This window comes from Euprymna scolopes, chromosome 45, assembly GCF_053919585.1.
Source record: "Euprymna scolopes isolate OS-2025 chromosome 45, ASM5391958v1, whole genome shotgun sequence".
Lineage (NCBI taxonomy): Eukaryota > Metazoa > Mollusca > Cephalopoda > Sepiida > Sepiolidae > Euprymna > Euprymna scolopes.
Window position 1 is genome coordinate 49,565,539 of NC_136526.1, and position 21,628 is coordinate 49,587,166.

General features: G+C 33.8%; 1 protein-coding gene across 3 annotated transcripts; it reads right to left on the reverse strand.

Annotated features, from left to right (window-relative positions):
* Positions 1-3,245: 3,245 nt before the first annotated feature.
* LOC145269580 (uncharacterized) lies at positions 3,246-19,925 on the reverse strand. Of its 3 annotated transcripts, none has more exons than XM_080125326.1 (3): positions 19,831-19,924; positions 11,465-11,597; positions 3,246-7,712 (listed from the first exon to the last, which is right to left on the reverse strand). In XM_080125326.1, the coding sequence occupies exon 3, from the start codon at positions 7,076-7,078 to the stop codon at positions 6,080-6,082; it is 999 nt and encodes a 332-aa protein (XP_079981452.1). In that variant the 5' UTR covers positions 7,079-7,712; positions 11,465-11,597; positions 19,831-19,924; the 3' UTR covers positions 3,246-6,079. The 3 variants fall into 3 exon arrangements, with proteins under 3 accessions (XP_079981452.1, XP_079981451.1, XP_079981450.1); XM_080125325.1 differs by having other exon boundaries at positions 11,465-11,611; XM_080125324.1 differs by lacking the exon at positions 11,465-11,597 and having other exon boundaries at positions 19,831-19,925.
* Between the last annotated feature and the right edge of the window lie 1,703 nt (positions 19,926-21,628).

Genomic DNA, 21,628 nt, shown 5'->3' on the forward strand with positions numbered 1-21,628 from the left:
CGGAAAGCCCGGTGGCAAGGCCTGGAAGGGTGGACTTCCTAGGTATTACCCAGGTGGTGTACCTCAGTCCAACAGGTGTTGGGCCGGTTCCCGGCCCCTCACCTGTTGGGCTGAGTGTCAAGTGACGAATCCTTGACTCGTACTACCCTGTCTCCCTGCAGCCGAAGCCGCTAGGAGACACATCCCATCACAATGGACTTATAATGGGGTATGATCCCACACATTCAGACGATTCTATTTATAAACGATGCTGCTAGGAACTGACGAATCGAATTAATTCACATTCTGCTAGCAACCAATCAGAAACCAGAATTGCTGCATAAATATTAAATCTTTTCTGTACCAATTTCACGGTTTTTTTTCCGTCTCGACACGGTAAGAATATTTTGCTCTGTGGAACTGTCTACTGCAAACAAGTCACCTCGCAGGACTTGTGTGTAACAAAGAACCATTGGAAACCTCAATTTGAACTACCGGGATTATAAAATCAGCCTTGTACTAGCTACAATATGCTATTAATAGTAATGGTAAAAAGTTGCAGTCCAAACTTACAGAATTAGGATAGTAAGATCCACTAGTTAGGATCCAGTAAGATTCCAGTGCAGATCACGAAATCCAGGTTGAATGTAACACTGCATATTACTCATCATCAAATCAGAATAGAATTGGATTTAAGGTGAATCAAAATATCGAATTCAGGGTAGAAGAATTTTTAAATGTTTAAATACTATAGGATCACTATAGATTCTCTGCAGCAAAAAACAGGCCCCGTGTACACTTTATGTGATATCTCCATTATTTATTCACCGATTGCCCTTATTTTACAGGATATGGCAGAATCAACGACCGTGAGTACACCAAGACCCCAGTGGGAGCTGGGACAAAGAATACACTGTGTTAAATTTTACTACAAGACAGGCTCGTTTAAGAAAACCCAGGACAGTTTCATGCGTCAGTTCGAATGTGAAAATGCTCCATCCAAAAGCAGAATTCAGAACTGGGTGGACCACTTCGAGAAGTATGGGACCGTGGAGAACCTCAACACTGCCAGAGAGAACCGTCCAAGCCACTTGGGACGTCTTAAGAAGCGAACAGCAGAGCTGGTCGAAAGGGTGAGAGAGTCTCTCTAGCAGAGCCCGAAACGTTCTGTGCGTAAGCGAAGTCAGTCCCTTGGTATGTCCCATGAGACTTGCGGGAGAGTGCTGGTGAACGATATCAGGGCTTACCCATACAGAATACAGATGCTGCAGACCCTTACAGCCTCAGACAAGAAGCAGAGGAGGGCTATGGCAGTCAAGATGCTCTAGAAGATACCAAGTTAACCTCCTTTGGACCTCAGATGAAGCCCACTTCCATCTTGATGGAAAGGCAAACTCCAAGACAAATGTCTTCTGGGAGTCCTCCAGACCCAATGAAGAAGTCACCAAGCCCCTGCACTCTCCTAAGTGCATGGTGTGGGTTGCAATCTCGGTCAGAGGCATCAGCGCACCAATCTTCATCGAAGAATCTGGCGCAGCAGTGACAGTCACCAAGGAGCAGTATGTGGAGGTCCTCAAAACCTTCAAGACCATCTACCCGTCGCTCATGAGCAAGTGCTGGTTCCAGCAGGACGGAGAAAGTTCTCACACCTCAAACCTGTCCCGAGATTGGCTGAAAGAGAACTTCAGAGGCCGAGTGATCAGTCTCAAGACTGATTTTGAGTGGGCACCCCATAACCCAGACCTAAGCCCACCAGATTTTTTTCTTTGAGGCTATCTTAAGGACAGAATCTATGCAAGGAAACCCAGAACCATCACGGAACTCAAGGAAGCCATCAGGGAGGAGATGAGAGCCATTACCAATTCGGTCTGTAAGAACGCCATGGAAAACTTCGTGCTGCGCCTCAAGAAATACATGGAGCTAAATGGAGGCCATCTAGAACATATGCTCTCAAACGGAGAAAAAAAGGCCAAAGACCCTAGTGTTTTGATGTGATGTTTTTAATATAATAAACTAGTCATGACCAAAGTTTCATTTAATTCAGACAAAACACTAAGAAACGGGGCCTAATTAGAGTTGGAACCCGTTTTTTTGGGTCACCCTGTATATCCTAGCAGAACATTACAAGTTAATTCAAGTGGCTCACTTGCACTTGGTTCACAGGATATATTTATTAAGTAGCTGGCCCAATAAGTTCTGTAATAATAAAAACCAGTTTATTTTCATGACGTCAAGAGAACGCTGATATTTAGTGATTTTCTTCCTGTTTAATCATGCAAAATTGAATTGATAATGACTTCAACTAAGATAAGTACATTTTCCTTTTGTTTATATATTTTGGCAGTAAGTCATTATTCAAGCATGTCTGATTGAACACAACAGAATTATTCGTTTTTCTGATTTTTCTGGATATTTTTTCAATTCGCTGAACAGTCTTTTCTTTTATTTCAAATGGCGCCTAAAAGTTGTTTTCAACCATATTCTTCTCAAGCGCTTTCTATCGGTGCATCTGATCATCAATAACGATTGTTGTTGTTATCATTTTCTTTTTCTTTGAGACTTGGTGTATTTATAGTTTTTTTTTATATTGGTTATAAAGGTGGGTGTAGGATAGTTAGTGGGGAATTATTTTTAATTTTGATTTTCTTATATTATACTTTATTTATTTAGTTCTTGGTAGTGATTAAGTACAATTAGTATATTTCGGTTTGTATTTCTGTACACATAGATTCGAAAAAGTTGTCAAAAAACAAATATATAACAAATAAATGTTATCAAAGGCAAGATAAGTTACTTTTCTACCAAACTGGATATAATTTTCGTGTTTTTATTCAATTTAACATGTTTATTCAGCTCGAAAAGCATAGTGTTTACCGATGTATTGGAAAATTCAAGATGGCGGCCGATTCTCTCTTTAACACGGTAAGTTTGGAAAAAGGTGTAATAAATAATAAACTAGACAAAATACTGTTAGAAATTCGCTCAATATATGTTACCGTGACATTACTTGACATATATTCGGTGGTTTTTAATAGTATTTTGTCTAGTTTATTATTTATAACACCTTTTCTTGAACTTACCGTGTTAAAGGGAGAATCGGCCGCCATCTTGAATTTTCCAATACATTGGTAAACACTGTATGCTTTTCGAGCTGAATAAACATGTTAAATTGAATAAAAACACGAAAATTATATCCAGTTTGGTAGAAAAGTAACTTATCTTGCCTTTGATAACATTTATTTGTTATATATTTGTTTTTTGACAACTTTTTTGAATGTATGTGTACAGTAATATAAACCCGTATATTTTCCCCGGTGCTAAATGAGATCCGGTTAAAAAGGGGGCTGTGTTTTTTGAAGTATGATTTCTAGGAATCTTAATTTTCATTGGCAATTGTGAAGTTTGAATCCTATATCAGTCAAGCTACACTGGCGAGCGGTGGTACCGCAAAACACGTGTTCATAGATTACTGTTTCATATATATATATATATATATATATATATATATATATATATATATATACTTTCTATTTGTTTTTACATAAGCAGTACTATGTTGCTATACACCATTGAGCATGTTTCGGTCAGCTAGTTACTAGTAATTAGAGACCTCTTTAGGCGATAAAGCCTATACGAAAGCAAAGTTTGCATATATAAATATATATATATATATTATTGAATTTTTGTTTATTTTTTTATTAGCGATTAATTTCTTTCTTTTTTTTCCGCTCCCTGAGCGTTTTTTTTTATAAGAAAGGAGTTATTTGCCCTTTGTTTACATTTTTCTTCGCCCATATTTTAGGACATATTTACTTTTTTATTTTATTTAAATATCTTTTATTAATTATTAATTAATAATTACTACATGCATGAATACATTAATTACTACTTACTTTCGTGCACGTAGTAATTATTATACTTCAGACCATATGTACTATAACCGAGTTCGTTAACCATTACTATACGAGGTTCTAGATGAATTTACATGTTATGTTTATAGCTTTTAAATTGTTAAGGTATCGAATTTTAGTATTGTTAGTAAAGATATTTCTAATGTCCAGCATCTGTAGATTTTTATCGTGGGATGTTAGGTGTTGTTTTATGGTGCTATTGTCAGCGAAATGATAGGTTAGTCATCACTAGACTGTTGTTGTGGTGTGGCCTACATATGCGTTATATTAGTTTTTAGAGTGGGTTTGGAGACATTCTTTGAAGGAAGAAAAATTCATACACTACATTAGTTTGGTTTAGTGTAGTGTTAGTATTGTTATTGTTTTTAATCATTATATTATAGCTTTTAAATTTAGTATATTATTAATTTGATCTTTTTGTTCTGGTCAGTGGGTCTGGTGTATTTTTTAATTAGGTTTGTTATTTTCATCTGTTTTATAGTTAGTGTGTAGTTGGTTTTTATAGTTTACTTTGATGGTATCGTGTTGTTAGGGTTACGGTTTATGTTTTTACTGTGGAGTGAGTTTAGAGTTTTATGTGCTTTTCAACAATTTTATTGGGAAAATTATTGTTTATTAGGTTTTTGTTTTATGTTTGTTAGTTCTTTGTACAATATTTGCCAAGTGGATGCTATATTTTATGAGAAGTGAATCAATTTTTTTATAACGGAAGTTTAATATTTTTCTGGGCAGTCGCCATGGTAATTTAACAGTATTGCATAATTGTTGGTACGTTTTTTGTATGTTGAAGTTATGTATATAGTGGGATTGCTTGAATCTACTAATACGTCAAGAAATTGTATTTTGTTATTTGTTTGATTTGTATGTAAATTTGAGGACAGAGTGTGGCTCTAGGTTTACTTGTATGTATGTATTGCTAACCTGTAGCAAACAATGTATGACATATTTCCAACAGTTTTTGTTATAAGTGTAAGTTCTTGTTGCAAGTTTGGATCTTCAATATTTATAGATGGCCAAAGGATTGTGTGTTGCCTAAAAGTTGTCATTAAGAAATAAACAAAACATTTGGATAATAATTTTAAATTCTGTGTCCATAAATGTAATTTCTAGCTTTATTTTGATTTTCCACAAACATCACACGAATAAAACATGAAATAGCAAGTTAAAGTTCGTTCCTCTTTTCTATTCTTCGTCCCCCTTTGTGACTGAGACTACAATCTATATAATTATAAAACTCAAATGACCTTGTAACGAGTGATGTAACCCACTTTCCAGTTTACGACATCCGGTTGCACATGCGCGCTTAAACATTAACCCATTACAACGTAAACAAATAAACACAAATCGCTTCTTTTGCAGATTTTGACCTGCACACTGAAATATTTACGTTATCATTTTGAAATTATAATTTAACATGGGAAGAGTGGGAGTGTTTTGCAATTATTCTTTATTACAACTATACTGTTGCCATTTTCTTACAACTAAACAACTTTTACCCGTTGACAAACAAAAGAACAATTGTAGTAAAGCAAAGACTACTACTACTACTCTCTATCCGTCTCTTTTCCTTCCTTCCTTCTTTTTTATTTTTTGTTTACATTTCTAGATACAAAATAGTTGTGTGAGAACGGTGAATTTGTTGACACATTTACTAATCTGTTTCAATATTAGTTTTTTTTATTTTATTCATTTAAGTTTTATTTTTTGCTTCATGTTTTATTAATTAATTTTTTTAGATTTTAAGTTTCTATAACTTTAGGTTGAAGGATTCCAATATGGGTTTTTCATTTTTATACTTCTCATTAGTAGGTTTATATGCGTTTTTGCTGCTAAATGACTTTTGTAAGCATTTGATTTGTAGGAAAATCATGTTTAATTTTCGATTTTTGAACGATTATTTGGAAAAATAGGTAACTTTACACGAATAGGGAGGATTTTTTTTCATGTTTGAGTGATCCGTTTGTGATTTTTCATTTTAATATACTTTCATAGAAATGTTTCTGTTATGTCAAAAAACAAACATTTTCTTTATGTCACAAGTGTCACACTCATGCATGAATTCCATAGCTAATATAACATAATGATCCAATAGGTCACGCGTAGTCTAGTATGTTCTATGGGTCCTGAGTGTAAACACTGTAGTTCTCAGACAACATTACACACTTCAGTGTGTGTTCTAATGGCTGATTTTACCTCAACATTGGTTCCAAATGCTTTATGTCAGATTTATCAAAAAAATATATCATTCCAGTGTGTGTTCTCATGTGTCGTGCAGCATTAGATTGTTGTGTAAATGCTTTGCCACACACTTCACAAGAAAAGGGTTTCTCTTTAGTGTGTGTTCTCATGTGTATCGAAACATATTGATTGTGTGTGAATGCTTTACCGCACACTTTACAAGAAAATTTTTTCTCTCCAGTGTGTGTTCTCATGTGCGATTTTACCGCAACATTAGTTACAAATCTTTTATCACAAATGTTACATGAATAAGGTTTCTCTCCAGTGTGTGTCCGCATGTGTATTGTTTCCTTAAATTGATTTGCAAACTTTTTGCCACACACTTTGCAAATAAAAAGTTTCTCTCCAGTATGTGTTCTCATGTGTGACTTTAACTCAGCATTGGTTGCAAATTTCTTATCACAAACTTTACATGGATATGGTTTCTCGCCAATGTGTCTACGAATATGTATTAAAGCACTATATTGGTGGGTAAATGCTTTGCCACAAACTTCACAAGAATAAGGTTTTTCTCCAGTGTGTGTTCGTCTTATGTGTGTTTTTACCTCAGCATTGGTCGCAAAAGATTTATCACACATGTCACAATAGAAAGGTTTCTCTCCAGTGTGTGTTCGCATGTGTTTTGCAACATTAGATTTTGTTGGAAATGCTTTGCCACACACGTCACAAGAATAAGGTTTTTCATCAGTGTGTGTTCGAATATGTATTGTAAGATAGTTTTGTTTTCTAAATGTTTTGTCGCATACTTCACAGGAATAAAGTTTCTCTCCAGTGTGTGTTCTTATGTGTGCCTTAGCATTAACATTGTTTGAAAATGCTTTGCAGCATATTTTACAAGAATAAGGATTTTTTGTAGGTGTACAATCGTTTGAAGATTCTTCTGTACACACTTCAGAAACTTGACTGTTTTTTCCAGTAAGAGTTGACATTTTATGATTCACCGTTTTCATATCAGTTTTAAAGGGAAAAACTTGAAAATATTTACTACACTCTTCTGAACAACTAAGATTCTCTTTTATTTAAATATTTTGCAAAACAGTTGAGTCATTTATTTACATGATATTTTTCGGTTGTTTCTGGTTAAAACACTAACACATACTGAAGATTCTAAGCTTCACAAGAATAAGGTTCTCTTCACTCTTTGTAAGTAAACTTTAACATGAAAACTGGTTGAAAATGCTTTACCACACACTTCACAACTATGTGTTTTTGTCGAGTGTGCATTTAAGAATTCTCCAAATAGGCTCCTTCAAAGACTTTGTTTTATAGCAAAAAAGTAATTTGCAAACATTTAAAAAAGAGAAGTTTTCTCATTAGTGTTTATCTCTTATAAAACTTCTCACCAAAAACCATAAACTAAGAATTTCACAGAAATAACATTTGGTTTCAATCTCTACAAATGTCTTTTTAAATTAAAGTACAGCACATTTTTCCGACAAGTTATTTTTCTATAATTATGTGTTCATCAACATATGTACTCCAGTTGATTCATGAATATCCTTTAATGGTACAGAACTGATCAACTCAGTTCAGCAGAAAATATTTTTAATGTAAATTGAGTTTATTCTCCACTGCAAATTTTACCTGTGAACAAAACAAAAAAAAAAAATTATATAAATTTTAGGTTAAAATTAACTGATATGCATGAAATGAAGTAAAAAAAATTAAAATATTCTTATACTATTTTGTTATTAAACGGCTTAATGTTAAAAAGATATAATCGTCACATCTTCATCATGTGATGTACTTGCATTCGACACTAACAGCATCTCAACTATGTTCAATAAAGGTTGAAAGTAAAATTTCTATCCAAAGATTACACTTAAAACATTAATTTTTACTTAAATTATGCAAACAAAAAAATGAAAATTGATCCTTGTATTTTCTTTACTAGGAAAATAGTCATCAAGTAAGTTTTGAAGAATAAAAGATTTAATCTATATTAGTGGGGGTGCCTGGCATTGCTTGGATATTTGGAGGCATGTGTTGACCAAAAAATGATTGTAAGCAGGCAGGCAGGCTCGAACCTGTACGACACAGCAGGAAAAGAATGTGAAAAAAAAAAAGAGTTGATAATTAACTTTTGCTCAGGATATTGGCACAAAGACGAAAGAAAAAATTTTTTAAAAAGATAGAGAGAGATGCGGGATCGAACTCGAAAATATAGGATTATTGCTAATGAATATGCCATAGTAGAGAGGGAAATCAATCAATGAGTTGGTAAATAACTTAAGAATCACGCACATGCAGAGAATCGCGCACGTGCAGAAATGAACGTTGTTTTTAAAATCTGACTGGAGGTCAGTTAAGTTCCCGCTTTCTGCCGTTTTATTTGTTACCTCACGACAGCATCGTTTTTAATGTAGGGGAAAACCAGCGCCCCCTTTTGGGGGAACTCTGGCAGTATCCAAATAAATAGTAATTGTCTCAGTATGAATGGCTTCCTCTACATTGACCAAGGACCAATTACAAAACATATACTATTCAGGTGAAGGCCGGGAGTTAGCGCCAACTTTCAATTAGTTTTGCTTTATTCATACAAAAAAGACAAACAGTTGACACGATGGGAATTTTTGTAAACTTGATCAAAAAAAAAAGATGAGACGATGTTCATTTGTGAATTTGAGATATTATAATCTAGGAAGTATAAGGATACTTCTCTTGGAATCTAACCAACACAAGAACCCTGACGTAAAGTCTTTCACGAACATACATAAACGTGCACACCCATTTTGCCCCTTATACATATAGGCTAGTGGGGGTGCCCAGTGTTGCCCGGGTATTTGGAAGTGTGCGTTGAGAAAAAAGTGGTAGCAGGTAGGAAGGCTCGAGCCCAAAGCCTTGACGCAAAAGTGAAAAAGAAAGTGAAAGATAAACGTGACATTTTACTGCTTAACCGTGAAGAGAAAGGACTGAAAAGCATTCTAATTTAGCGATGAAATAGTTGATGCGCAGAAAGTGAATGAGTTCAGGAAGGTGAAGAAAAGAAATCACACACTTAAGTTTGGCTGTAAGCCAATTAAGCTTTCAGCTTCCAGCTCCTCACAAGAGGGCGGGGCTCTGGCAGTGTCTAAATGAATAGCAATTGTCTTATATTCTCCACAGTGATCAAAGCTGATTGCCTTTCAAGATGTGCTGGCCATGAAGACCAGCAAATGGCTCTTATTTCAATTCAGTCACTTTTATACGAAAAACACCAACAAACATTCGACAGAACTGAATAGGGAAAATTTTATAAAAGTCGTTCAAAATAAATGTAGAGAGGACGTCCCTTCACAAATCGTAGATATTATGATCTAGGGACATACAAAAATGCATGCAGCCATTTTGTCTTTTATATTAATAGATAATAGACTGCTTCTTCCTTTCTTAGACTGTACATTATGTTTATACTACTAAGACAAACTTGAAACTAGTGAATATGCAAACTTGTATTCAAATTGAATGTATATTATTTTAATTAGAATTCATTATTGAGATGAGCATTACTTATACAAATTTATCCATTGCGGACTATTATTCTCATCTTTATTAGTTGTTGTTTCACGACGTTTTGGCCAACTATTCCTCTGGCCTTTGTCACGTGGTAACCGCGATGGATATGAACTTCGAATCTCCTAACTGCATTCTCAGCAATCACTGCCATCCATAGTTGTTGTCATCTCACCACGTTTTGGCTAAGTAAGCCTCTGGCTGGCTTTGGGTAGGATTGAAACCGCTATCTTCAGACAATGCTCATCTAGAAACCATAGAGATTCAATGTCTCTATCAACTGCGCCACGGGCCCCAAAGGGCGATCAAGGTTGAATTTTTTGATCTTATAAATCCACTTTTACTTATTATCTGATCTTCCATGGTCAGGTCCGTACCGAATGGTATATATATTATTTTAATTGGAATTCATTATTGAGACGAGCATTACTTATACAAATTTATTTATTGCGAACTATTATTCTCATCTTTATTAGTTGTTGTTTCATGATGTTTCGGCCAACTATTCCTCTGGCCTTCGTCAGGTGGTAACTGCGAAGGATAAGAACTTTGAATCTCCTAACTGCATTCTCAGCAATCACTGCCATCCGTAGTTGCTGTCATCTCACCATCTTGCTGAGAATGCAGTTAGAAGATTCAAAGTTCCTATCTGTCACGGTTACCACCTGACGAAGGCCAGATGAATAGTAGTCAACAACTAAAAAAGATGAGAAAAATAATCCACAGTGGATAAATTTGTATAAATTGAATATAGTTAAAAAATACCAGTGAAATTACTACAGGTTCTGTAAGTTAAAACATTACCATTACAATTAACTAATTGATTTTAAGTGCAAAGAATATTGTAATCTGTATTCAAATATAATCTCGATTTTGTCCTTTTTAAACAAATGCGTTGGATAATATGACTTCTAAAAAGATATACATATAAACCTATTCTTTTATAATTGTTGAGAATATTGCTGAAATATACATATAAACCTACACCATTCTATTACAATTGTTGAGATTATTGTAACTGTTATCTGTATATATAAAATATCTATCTCACCTTTCATAAAAAAGATGTACATATATGATTTCCTGAAGATTTTCTCTTTTTTTACCTCAGATTTTATCCCTGGCACAAATTTTACATTCCTGCCAGCATTTTTCTTATTTAAAAAATGGAGGGTTTATTTAAAACTACAAGGAGAGCAACTTAATTATGCATTATGACCCTACACCAGTAAGTATAAATTAAGTTAACTACTATGAATTTTGTCGAGTGTAACATTAAGTACATATCAAGACAACGTAACACCAAACAGTAACAGACCCAGTGCATCTAGCATGACTGACGTAAGGGAATGTCCAGGGTTAGCACCTTAGATAAATAAAGTAGAAGCAAGTGTTGATCATATTACATGAAAGATGATCACGTGTTTGGATTACGGGAAAGATTTTTGAAGAGTTCGAGCAAGCAGGCAGACTGAAGTAAATGGACATATTACACAAGAAATGAATATTAATAAATAAGAAACAAATAATTAGTAGTCAGATGATGAAAGAGGCAAACTTAATTTTCTTGAGATTGTCCGTTTGCTGACAATTTGTACAGATTTATTTTAGCTTTATTTCGCATCAACAAACTTCTCCCCAAAACGCAACAATCTTCATTGTTTCCCTGCACGAGGTTTTTTTTTCCCCCAAAAATTAAACAGTCATTAGAAGAACATTTTATACCAGTAGACAATACATGAATAAAGACACACACACACACACACATATATATATATATATATATATATATATATATATATATATATATATATATATATATATTGTAGTAATTTTTTACTTACCAGAACACAATGTGAATGGGTGAAATGATGGAATTCAGTGTGGCGGTCATTCAAGGCTTGATAATAAATGCTTGATCAACTGACTTTAAAATGTTGGTTTTTGTTCACCCATTTTGATTGGATGAGACTTCATCTGCATAGGATAAACTAGGAGATTATAAAAACACTCACGATTTTACCTTTTTGTTACAATTATGTAGTTAAATGGGCTGGTAAACAGCAAAACAAATAAAATAAATACAAAAAACAAAAGTTCAGCTAGAATTCATCACTGTCAACTTTCTCTCTCAACTTCCAGCACGTGTTCTCCCCATCACCTCTGTAAACAGGCATTTTATTAGAAATCTGACCCCATTCCATTTGCATAAGTGTGCAGTGGAAAATGAAATTTCCTGAGATTCCCCGATACTACACTTTATAAATCTATGGCTGCCATCTTTAATTTCTTTCTCTCTCTCAGATCCCATCTGAAGGTAAGTTGTATAACCGCACAATACACACACACATGCAGACGCTTTCTGCTTTGATTATTACATTCAACTCTACAAATTACAAGAAGGAGTTGTTGTAAACAATTCGTTGCAATTCTCAGATAAGTTTATTCAAAATTTGTGAAGGAGTTACCACAAAAGGCGGCGATTTATTGTTTTTTCCTTTCACATCGAGTTCGAGTTTTTGTGGTCTGTTTAATCCCTGCATATTTTGACAGCAGTACTCCAACACTTTGCAATGAATTGCAAAAAGAAAAATCAAAACAAACAAAAAAAAACAAATGGACGACTCTGTTACCAGAATGGAATCAGAGAGAAGACTATTCCTCCTTCAAAGAAAAATAAGGTCGACTGAAGAATGTTCGGAAGAGAGACATTTGCCTTTAAATATGTTCTCTTCTTTTGAAAAGAATAAAGAAGGATGACTAGAAGAACTAAAGGTGTGTCACTGAGTATGGAAGCACAACTCTCTACCGAGGAAGAATCTGAATCATTAGAATTATTTTAATCTTCTTTCATTATACTGCATAATACCGTTTGCGACAGGAAAGTTGTATCTTTTTAAGTGTTTCCTAACTTTCCTAACTGTTAAACTTATTAGTTACATTTCAGTAACTAAAGACATCTATTCAATGGTTCAAAAATTGCTGAAGGACCAATACATGGATGAGGAAGAGATACGAGGAGAAATCATTCGAAGGATGTTAGATTTTTACTTTGGGAATCCAAAAGATTTAATGGGGTTTAAGAACTTTGTGGAAACCCAGGTCGATGTCTGGGAACTTTGAGCCTGCTACAACTGTGATTTGGATGATGACATGTTAACAGATGGAATAATTATTTCTTAGGTGTTGTCCGCGAAATTACCATCTGACATAAAGGGTGAACTAATCAAGATTTCTTGGGAAAAACCTACACAACTTTATCAGTAATCATGTTAAAGGCACCAGGAATTAACAAATGATTTCTAATTATTAGTAAACTCGAACAAAACACTGTGGTCAAGCTAAGACCCCACTCTAAGACACAGGAAAGGCAATGAAAATGAATCCCATTCATCTCTGAGGGCTTTCAATGCTAAGGTAGAATCAAAACCTCAAAAAATTTAATTTTGTAAAAAGCATGAGAATTCCTCTCAAAATTGTCCCTACTATACTTCTTATGCAACCCAGATTACCATATGCAAGGAACTGTGGCTGTGTTTTAGATAAATTGCATGTAAATACTTATTTACAAACTTATGATTACCAATACAGCTTTATGTCGCCAGTAGTAAGCACAGTGGTAGGAAAGGAAAATAAACAAATAGAAATTAATTTTCCCCTGGACATCGAAAGCCAAAGGACCTACTTAGACATATCGGTCCTAAAATTTCAACAGTAAATGAAAATGTATTAGAAGTGAAAGCGTTTTTAGGCTCAGGAAGAAGGTCTTTTACAGAAACTTCTATAGACTTGGGTCTTGTTCCTGGGAAAATCCACACTCTTCAAATTCTTTTAAGTAAGGACTTCCATAGATACTTAAAATCTAAGGAGACATCGATTCACAACCAAATACAATTCCACAGACAGTTTTATTAACATTTTGGAGCTAATGGGAATTGATACTATTCAATTTCTGGAATTATTTTGAATAGTTGCCAGCATGGATAGAACCGCTTTTCCCACTCCAAGAAGACTTATACCCTTTGGCAACAGCTGTTGTTTCATGTATGAAAATCATGTATAAAAAAGAAAGAAAGGAAAGGGGGGTGCAAAGATTTATTATACATCCTTGTTGGGGAAAACATCTCCAATTTCAAAGTAAAAAATCAATTTTGTCCTGATCCGAAATAGAGCTACCCAGACCCCCTGAAAACTTGGTTTGAAGAGGGAAATTTTCACAGAAAATTAGAGAGGCTGTTTAGTGTACTAGGGTTGCCTATCACTGAAGAATTCTCCACCTTGGATGAGGAGAGAATAAAAAAGTATAGCGACACTATAACATAAAGGAATGTCAAATAACATGTACAATTGTCATGATATGAAGACAAAGTGGAAATGGTATCTTCTGAGCATAATCTATCTTTTAGGATCCTAGAAAGGGAAATTAAAGATCTGGAGAAGAACAGTCTCTATGATCAATATCTGGATGTCTTCAGACAACAGGAAGATGAAGGAATTATATAGGAAATAACTGTAACTCGAGAAAAGCTTTAAAAATTACATTTGGATTTCCCATAGACCGTTACTCAATCTTGCTGATGAGCCAATCACGATGGTGAGATCTGTATTCAATTGTGCCTACAAGAGGGCAAATTCAGTATTTCAGCTTAATGAGGTGGCCAATCCATGAGTAAACCAAATGGGAGACATGTTGGAGCTGCTAATTCGCTTCACAACAAATATGTCTTATTAACCGACATATGGAAAGCATTCTGTTATTTAAAGTTAGCAGAAGGAAAGGAGAAAAAGAAAGGGAAAAACAGATCAAACGAATAGCTCTTACCGTGTGTGCGTCGGGCGAGGTTAGGCGAAAGAGAGAGAGAAATCAAGATGGTGCCCATAGTTTTAAAAGGTTTGCTCTGGTGGAAGTCATGCAAAATAGCATGAAATCACGTGGGAGATACGTATAAAAGGAGTTGACAGGTTAGATCGGCAAGAGGCAGACAGACGAAGGTTGGTATCAGTGGTGATCTCAAACCGGGCAGTTGTTGGCTTGCAAAGGCAAATTCTTTTTTTTTATTTCTTTAAGTTTGTTGTCCTAAACTACGAACATTTCACATTCCTTATGATTTTTCTAGAGCTGAACAAGAATAACAATCGCTTCTGTTTCTTTCTAAAAAAAAATGGTGGCAACTTGCATTGCTACAGATACTCTACCATCTTATTTAGTTTCAATGCAAGTCCCTTTATATTGAATTATGTTTTGAAATAACATTTGGAAAAGTTTCTCTCATAAATGATCCCAGGCCGTCAGGTCGCACTTTTATGTGGGAAATCTGTGGAAAACAGGAAATGATGTTTACACTTTGTGTCCATTAAAAGCAACAATGAAGGAGTAGTTGCAGGAGGGTAACTTTGAGATACAATCCTGCAACTCCAACAGTGCAGTATTTCGTAAAAAGATGGAAGCAGATAAAACCCGGATAGGGTTTGATTCTGGATTGGAAAAGGTTTTGGGATATCTGTACAAGCCCTAACATGGAACTATAGAGATCTGTCGACATGAATGCGATGTAACCAAATCACCAAAAAGAAAGATGCTGTCAGAGGCTTCCAACATGTTTGATCCCCTACAATTTTTGCCTTCCAGTTACAGTGAGTAGCAGAATGCTGATAGTAGTACTTTGGAGGCTAAAGTTGGATTGCGATGGGGAACTTCTGGAGGAATCGAAAGAAAGTTGGAAAGCGCTAGTGAAAGCTTTAACCAGGTTGGACTCTGTATCGTTTCCAAGGAAAGTCCTAAATGAGAATAAGTCAATAAATTGGTTATTATTTTGTGATGCCTCCAAATTGCATACAATTTTTCATCATATGCTGTGCAGGCTGAGCAGTCTGCGCTGGTGTTTGCTAAAGCTAAAGTAACACCCTTACAAGGTAAATTTCTTCCCAATTTGGAGACTTTACAGATATTCCTTGCATTTAAATGTTTTCCTGCCTTAGAGGAACCCTTAAGAAACTCTCTAACAGAAAAAAATATATGTCGTTACACACACTCAAGTTGTACTGGCTAGTATATTGGTCATATAAATAATAACAAAAAACATCTTTGCATGCAATAAGTTGCAAGAAAGCTCAAATGCCCACAATGATCAGTTCAGAGTTGAAGTTGGAACTGAGTTTCCAATATGTGCTAACTAAGGAGCACCCAGCTGACTATATCATAATAGGACTAACCTTAAAAAAATTCAGCAAAACCTTTCTCAAGGCCCTGGATGGATAAAGCAAGAGGAGATTCAGAGGAACAAAATTAAATTTGGTTGCCTTTCAGTGGAACAGAAAAAAATGGGTTCATCCCTCATAAAATTTGTTTATGAAGAATAAAGATAGATGTCACTCTGTCGTCTCTGTAGAATGATTCTTCAGCTTTAGCAGGTTAGTAATTATTAGTATTTTAATTTTTACTTTGTCAACAAGATGTTGAAGAGTAATGTGGGCAATTGCCTTTTGGCAATTGAAAAAAATTTTGATAAAAATAATGTACAGGGACTCTTTTGAATAAGAATTAGTTTTTGTTTGATTCTGAAAGCGAGAGTCAACCAAAACTGGTGAAAAACCTAAACCTCTTCCTAGATTCCTCCAATATCATTCGTTCGAGGGAAAGAATAGGTGGATCGGAATATCATACATATGAGGTTCAGAATGTCATTTTTTTAGGAAAGCAACACCATATAAAAAGCTTAATAATAAAGGACTACCACAAAAGAAAGCAACATTTATGCTTTGCAACAACCTTAAATGAAATAAGGCTAGTTGGTTATTGGATACCACAGGTCAAACAGGCTGTATACAAAATAGTGAGTACTTATGCCAGGTGTACAAAATATAAAGCCGCTAGCTTTTTGAGACCGAATGCAACAAACCTGTTAGGCCATATCTCCATAATGGTGTGGATTACACCAGTCACCTCTGAGTTAAGGGAGAGGGGAAGGACTATAAAATGTATATTCTCATTTTTACCTGCAAGACTATCAGAAATGTTCATGTAGGACTACTGTTGTATACATCAAGTAACACAAGTTATCTCCCCTTGATTGGGATTACTCCCACCATCACCATTGCCTTCAGCCTTCCACCACACAATCACGTGGCATATCGTAGTAGCAAAAACTAATACTCCTTCTTTAGTGTTAATAAAGCTTCTGTTATGCTCACGCATGTCTCTCTCTTCCCTCCATGTAATCGCTAACTGCATACTAATACAGGCCACATAATACAACAACTATTCCCTGATGAGAGTATCTTCATTTATACAGGCCTTTATTCGCTTCACAAATGTGAATGGAATCCCTTCTCACCTTTACTCGGACAATGCAAGTACCTTAATTTCTGCAGCTAAACTAATTGATAAGGGGCTGATCACTGATGAGTTCAATAAGTTTGGTTCTTATCATCTTAAACATTGTACCATTCCCGTTTTATAAAGCTTGGTATGGAAGTACAGGGGAAAGGGTAATTAAGATAATTAAAACCCGTCTATATAAGATTATAGGAAGAGGAAAATTGGACTATTTTGGTCTACTATCCATATTATCTGCTATCCACTGCGCCTTGACTTATAGAAGCTTGAATGGCATAAATTGTCTAACTCCCAATTCTCTAATGAATCCAATTTGGAATTATTATTATTAACGTGGGTTTAGTAGATACATCCCCTGAGGAGTAAGAATGGTACTATCAAATTTGCAGGCCAAGGCATCTGGATGGATCCAATGTATTAGGGGTATAAAAAGAACCAGAAAATTCTGGTGAAGATTTCAGGTAAACCTATAACAACTGCGATTAAAAAATTATGAATTTCCTTCTTTTTTCCTCTACCTCATATTTTATAAAAACAAAAAACAACTTTTTTTTCTATGGGAATGTATAGTAATATTTTTACTTACCAGAACTCAATGTGAAGGGGTGAAATGATGAAATTCATTGTGACGGTCGTTCAAGCAAAAAATTGACAACAGCTTGATCAAGTGACTTTATAGTGTCGGTTTGTTGTCCACCCATGTTGATTGGATGAGACAACATTTGCTTAGGATAGACTAGGATATATATATATATATATATATATATATATATATATATATATATATATATATATATATATATATAAAACCTCTATATTTGATTCGTTGTTAGTTCATTTTAGTTCGTTTCTTCACTAGCAGTATCAGAATTTTCGGGGAATTTTCAGCCGAGTCGCCATTTTGAATAGACACCTATCTTTCTATCAGATTATAACAATATGGAAACATAATATAAACCCGTAAATTTTATTTCAATAAAAGAGCAAAGACCAAATTTTAATATCATAAAAGCTTTAATAGAGAAATAAACAATTTTATTTATTTTTTCCTTCAATTTCTTCACTAAACATTACACGAATTGTCGAACAATAACATTACTTGAATCTTACGATATTTTATTTTAACGGCAAAATAAAGAACTTACCTGGTTAATGAGTAAGATATGCTTTCTTTTAATCTTCCTGTATGAGAATTTATTCATATTTATGTATTATAATCCATGTATTTTTTAAATGGAAGGATTTTTCCAACACATATTGTGACAACGCGTGTCTTTCAAGAAAGTTGTAAAGACACCAGATGTTAAAATTATCACTTACTTATGTACGGAAGCCTATAAGTGTAAAAAAAAAAAACACTAATTCAGGAACCTTAATAATCTCGATATTGGATTATATTCCTTCAAATTTTCCACTTTTAAAGGTTTTCGGAGGCACTGAAAACGGAAATAACCATTTATATATACGGCAAACGAAACTAGTAGTTTCCAAGATAAAAATTTTTACAAATGGTCACAAAGTGGGGGGTCACTTTTCTATAATGATGTGACGTCAAATGGGCACCCACTTTATGGCCACATTTCAATGACCAGATTTGGCCGTACTTTTAAAGGAATTTTCGAGGGTGGCTTCATATTGACCCTATATGAATAAAGGGAGATAACATCGTCCTTTTTTTTAATGTGGGCGCCTTTACGCTATCGTACATGAAAACTGGGATTTTTCATTTTTGGATTTACACGGATTACGAAATGACGAAGATATGCAATGTATTTTTTTTTTTAATATCTTAAAGAAATACCTGAATTTTTTATTTATTATACTATAAATCTGCATTATAGGGTTTCGTTTTTTTTTTATATCGAAAAAAAGGAAACCAGGAATTAAATATAAAAATATACACTGACCGAAAAATAATGACTGGAAAATTCTAAACAAAAATTAAGCTTCCACGTAAAAAAAAAAAAAACACGTGGTTATCGAAAAAAGAAGGATTTACATTTTGGACTTTACCAGTAAATTTACAGATAAGTGATATTTTTTTGTTGTTTTAAATTTGAGTATTTTATTTATTCATGTTTTATCTTCAATTTGTGATATATAAAACGTGTCGACCAAAATTAATTATTAAAATTCTCATAGACATTTCAAAATGAGGGGGGGGGAATTTATAAAACAACGTTTGTCTAAAATATTATATTCAGTTTATCGGAAAGAGCATAAAATTTTACATTCACCCTGAAATAAACGTAACAATTGAACGAATAGGAAAATTTTGATAGATTTTTAAAGTTTAAAAATTGAAAAATATTCATCTCATAAAAATCAATTGATTTCATTACGTAACAAAATGGCTCCCAGAGCGCACGCACGCACTTTGTAAACACTTTTTAAACAATGAAAAATAATATTTCTATTATTTTTTAAACAACTTAAATAGTTTATTTTGGAAGCATATTCTATAAAGAAAATAAATAACCCACTTTAGAAAGAGAAATTACGAGTTTTCTATATTTTATTCGCAGTTTTCTGTTAGGGGTGTCAAAAATTCCCCCAAAATTCTGATACTGCTATTTCTTCATTGACGGTTTTATTTATTTTTTTTTTTTTGTTATAATTACAAGGACGAGTTGACGTTGTAAGCAACGAGACAATTCGTTGCAACTACGTTTACCTAAAAGTCATGAAGGAGTCACCACACAAGGTGGCAATTTCATTGTTTTCCCCCTTTCATGTCGAATTTCGTTTTTATGCTTCGAGTTGCCTAAACCGCCTCCCCTCCATTTCGTCGGCCAAAAAATCCGACATAATTGTTGGGACGTGCCTTTGTAGTAAATAAGAACTAAAAAAGTAAAAACCAATACTAATACTTACTTTTGTTTTGCAATCTGTTTTTAACAAAGAAACGGTTATAAGATGAGTTAATTAAACGAGATGAGTTTGATGCGTGGAAATGTAAATTTAAGATGGCGACCGGAAAAACAAGTTCGCAGAAAATTTAAATGATTATTTTCATTTATTGGGATTCCATTTTTTTTTTTTTTTTTAACGTCTTGTATTTTATAAAAATTGTGTTTAATTGTATAAAAAAAATTGTTAATAATTAATAAAATAAATTACTAATAATTTTTAAACAATAAAAAAAAACGCCTAATTTTTAAATGTAAAAAAGGAACAATTTTTTTTAAGTGGGGATAAAAACAACAATTTGCTTTGTACTGTTCATTAAAATTGAACAAGAAATCAAAGAGAATATTGCATTATTAAATGCTATGTATTGTTTTTAATGTAAAAAAAAAATCGATGATAAATGTTTTTTTTATTTTAATTAGTTCTTATTTAGAATTCAATCTTATTAAAAAACATAAAACTACAGAAAAATCGGCGCTTCTACAGAATTGGGACAAGATTTTGTAGTTGATAAACGGAGTTTTCAAATAAAACAAAAAACAACGGTTTCAACTGATTTTTTTTTTTATCAATTCTAAGTTTCAATGTTCGCTTCGCCGAAAAGCTCGAAAAACATACAGTGTTTACCGATGTATTCGAAAATTCAAGATGGCGTCTCACACCCTCTTTAACACCGTAAGTTTGGAAAAAGGTGTTATAAATAAAAAACTATACAAAATACTATTAAAAACCCGCCGAATATATGTCAACCTATGTCATGGTAACATATATTGAGCGAGTTTTTAACAGTAATTTATCCGGTTTTTTTATTTATAACATCTTTTCCAACACTTACCATGTTAAAGAGAGAATCAGACGCCGTCTTGAATGTTCCAATACATCGGTAAACACTGTATGGTTTTCGAGCTGAATAAACATGTTACATTGAATAAAAACACGAAAAATATATCCAGTTTGGTAGAAAAGTAACTTATCTTGCCTTTGATAACATTTATTTGTTATATATTTGTTTTTTGACAACTTTTTCGAATCTATGTGTACAGTAATACAAACCCCCAACATTTAAACAATTGAAAGCGATTAGTGTGAAATCGGTAGGATGACAACTAGGCTAATCTCACAAGTTTAAATTTTAGTGGGCTTGTTTGCACTTTTCATTCAAGATTGCGACGCAAAAGAGTCCCTTACTAATAAAATATGACTTTTTTTAGTAAAAAAAACAAACCCAAAGGTACCCGTCGTACAGTTTAATCAAAACATTAAATAATTAAAATATCGAAAACAATTTATATTGTACGTATCCGTTATGGAACGAAGTTCTCCGAAAAAAAAATTCACTTAATTTCATCGATTAGTTTTTTTGTTTTTTTTTTACAGCGAAAAACAAAACAAAACACTTTGTTATGATACCGAGCAAAAGGTTCGATTTTTAGGAAGAAAAGCTAGTATTAGAGATGGTGAAGGAGTGTCAGCGCTTGCTTTGCATGGAGTTATCTCCCCGTGGCGTTTCTAAACTCCAAACAAAAATTAAGAAAAAATTCAAGATATCTGCCTTCAACGTGCTGTCATAAAAACATGTTTTTTTTTTTCCGCTGTAAAAAAAACAAAAAACAAAAAACAACTACTCGATCAAATTAAGTGAATTTTTTTTTCAGAGATCTTCAGTACAAAATAACCTTTTTTGGATATTTTCATTTTTTAATGTCTTGATTAAACTATAGACGTACCCCCCCAAAAAAACAAAAACAACTTGATCATTTAA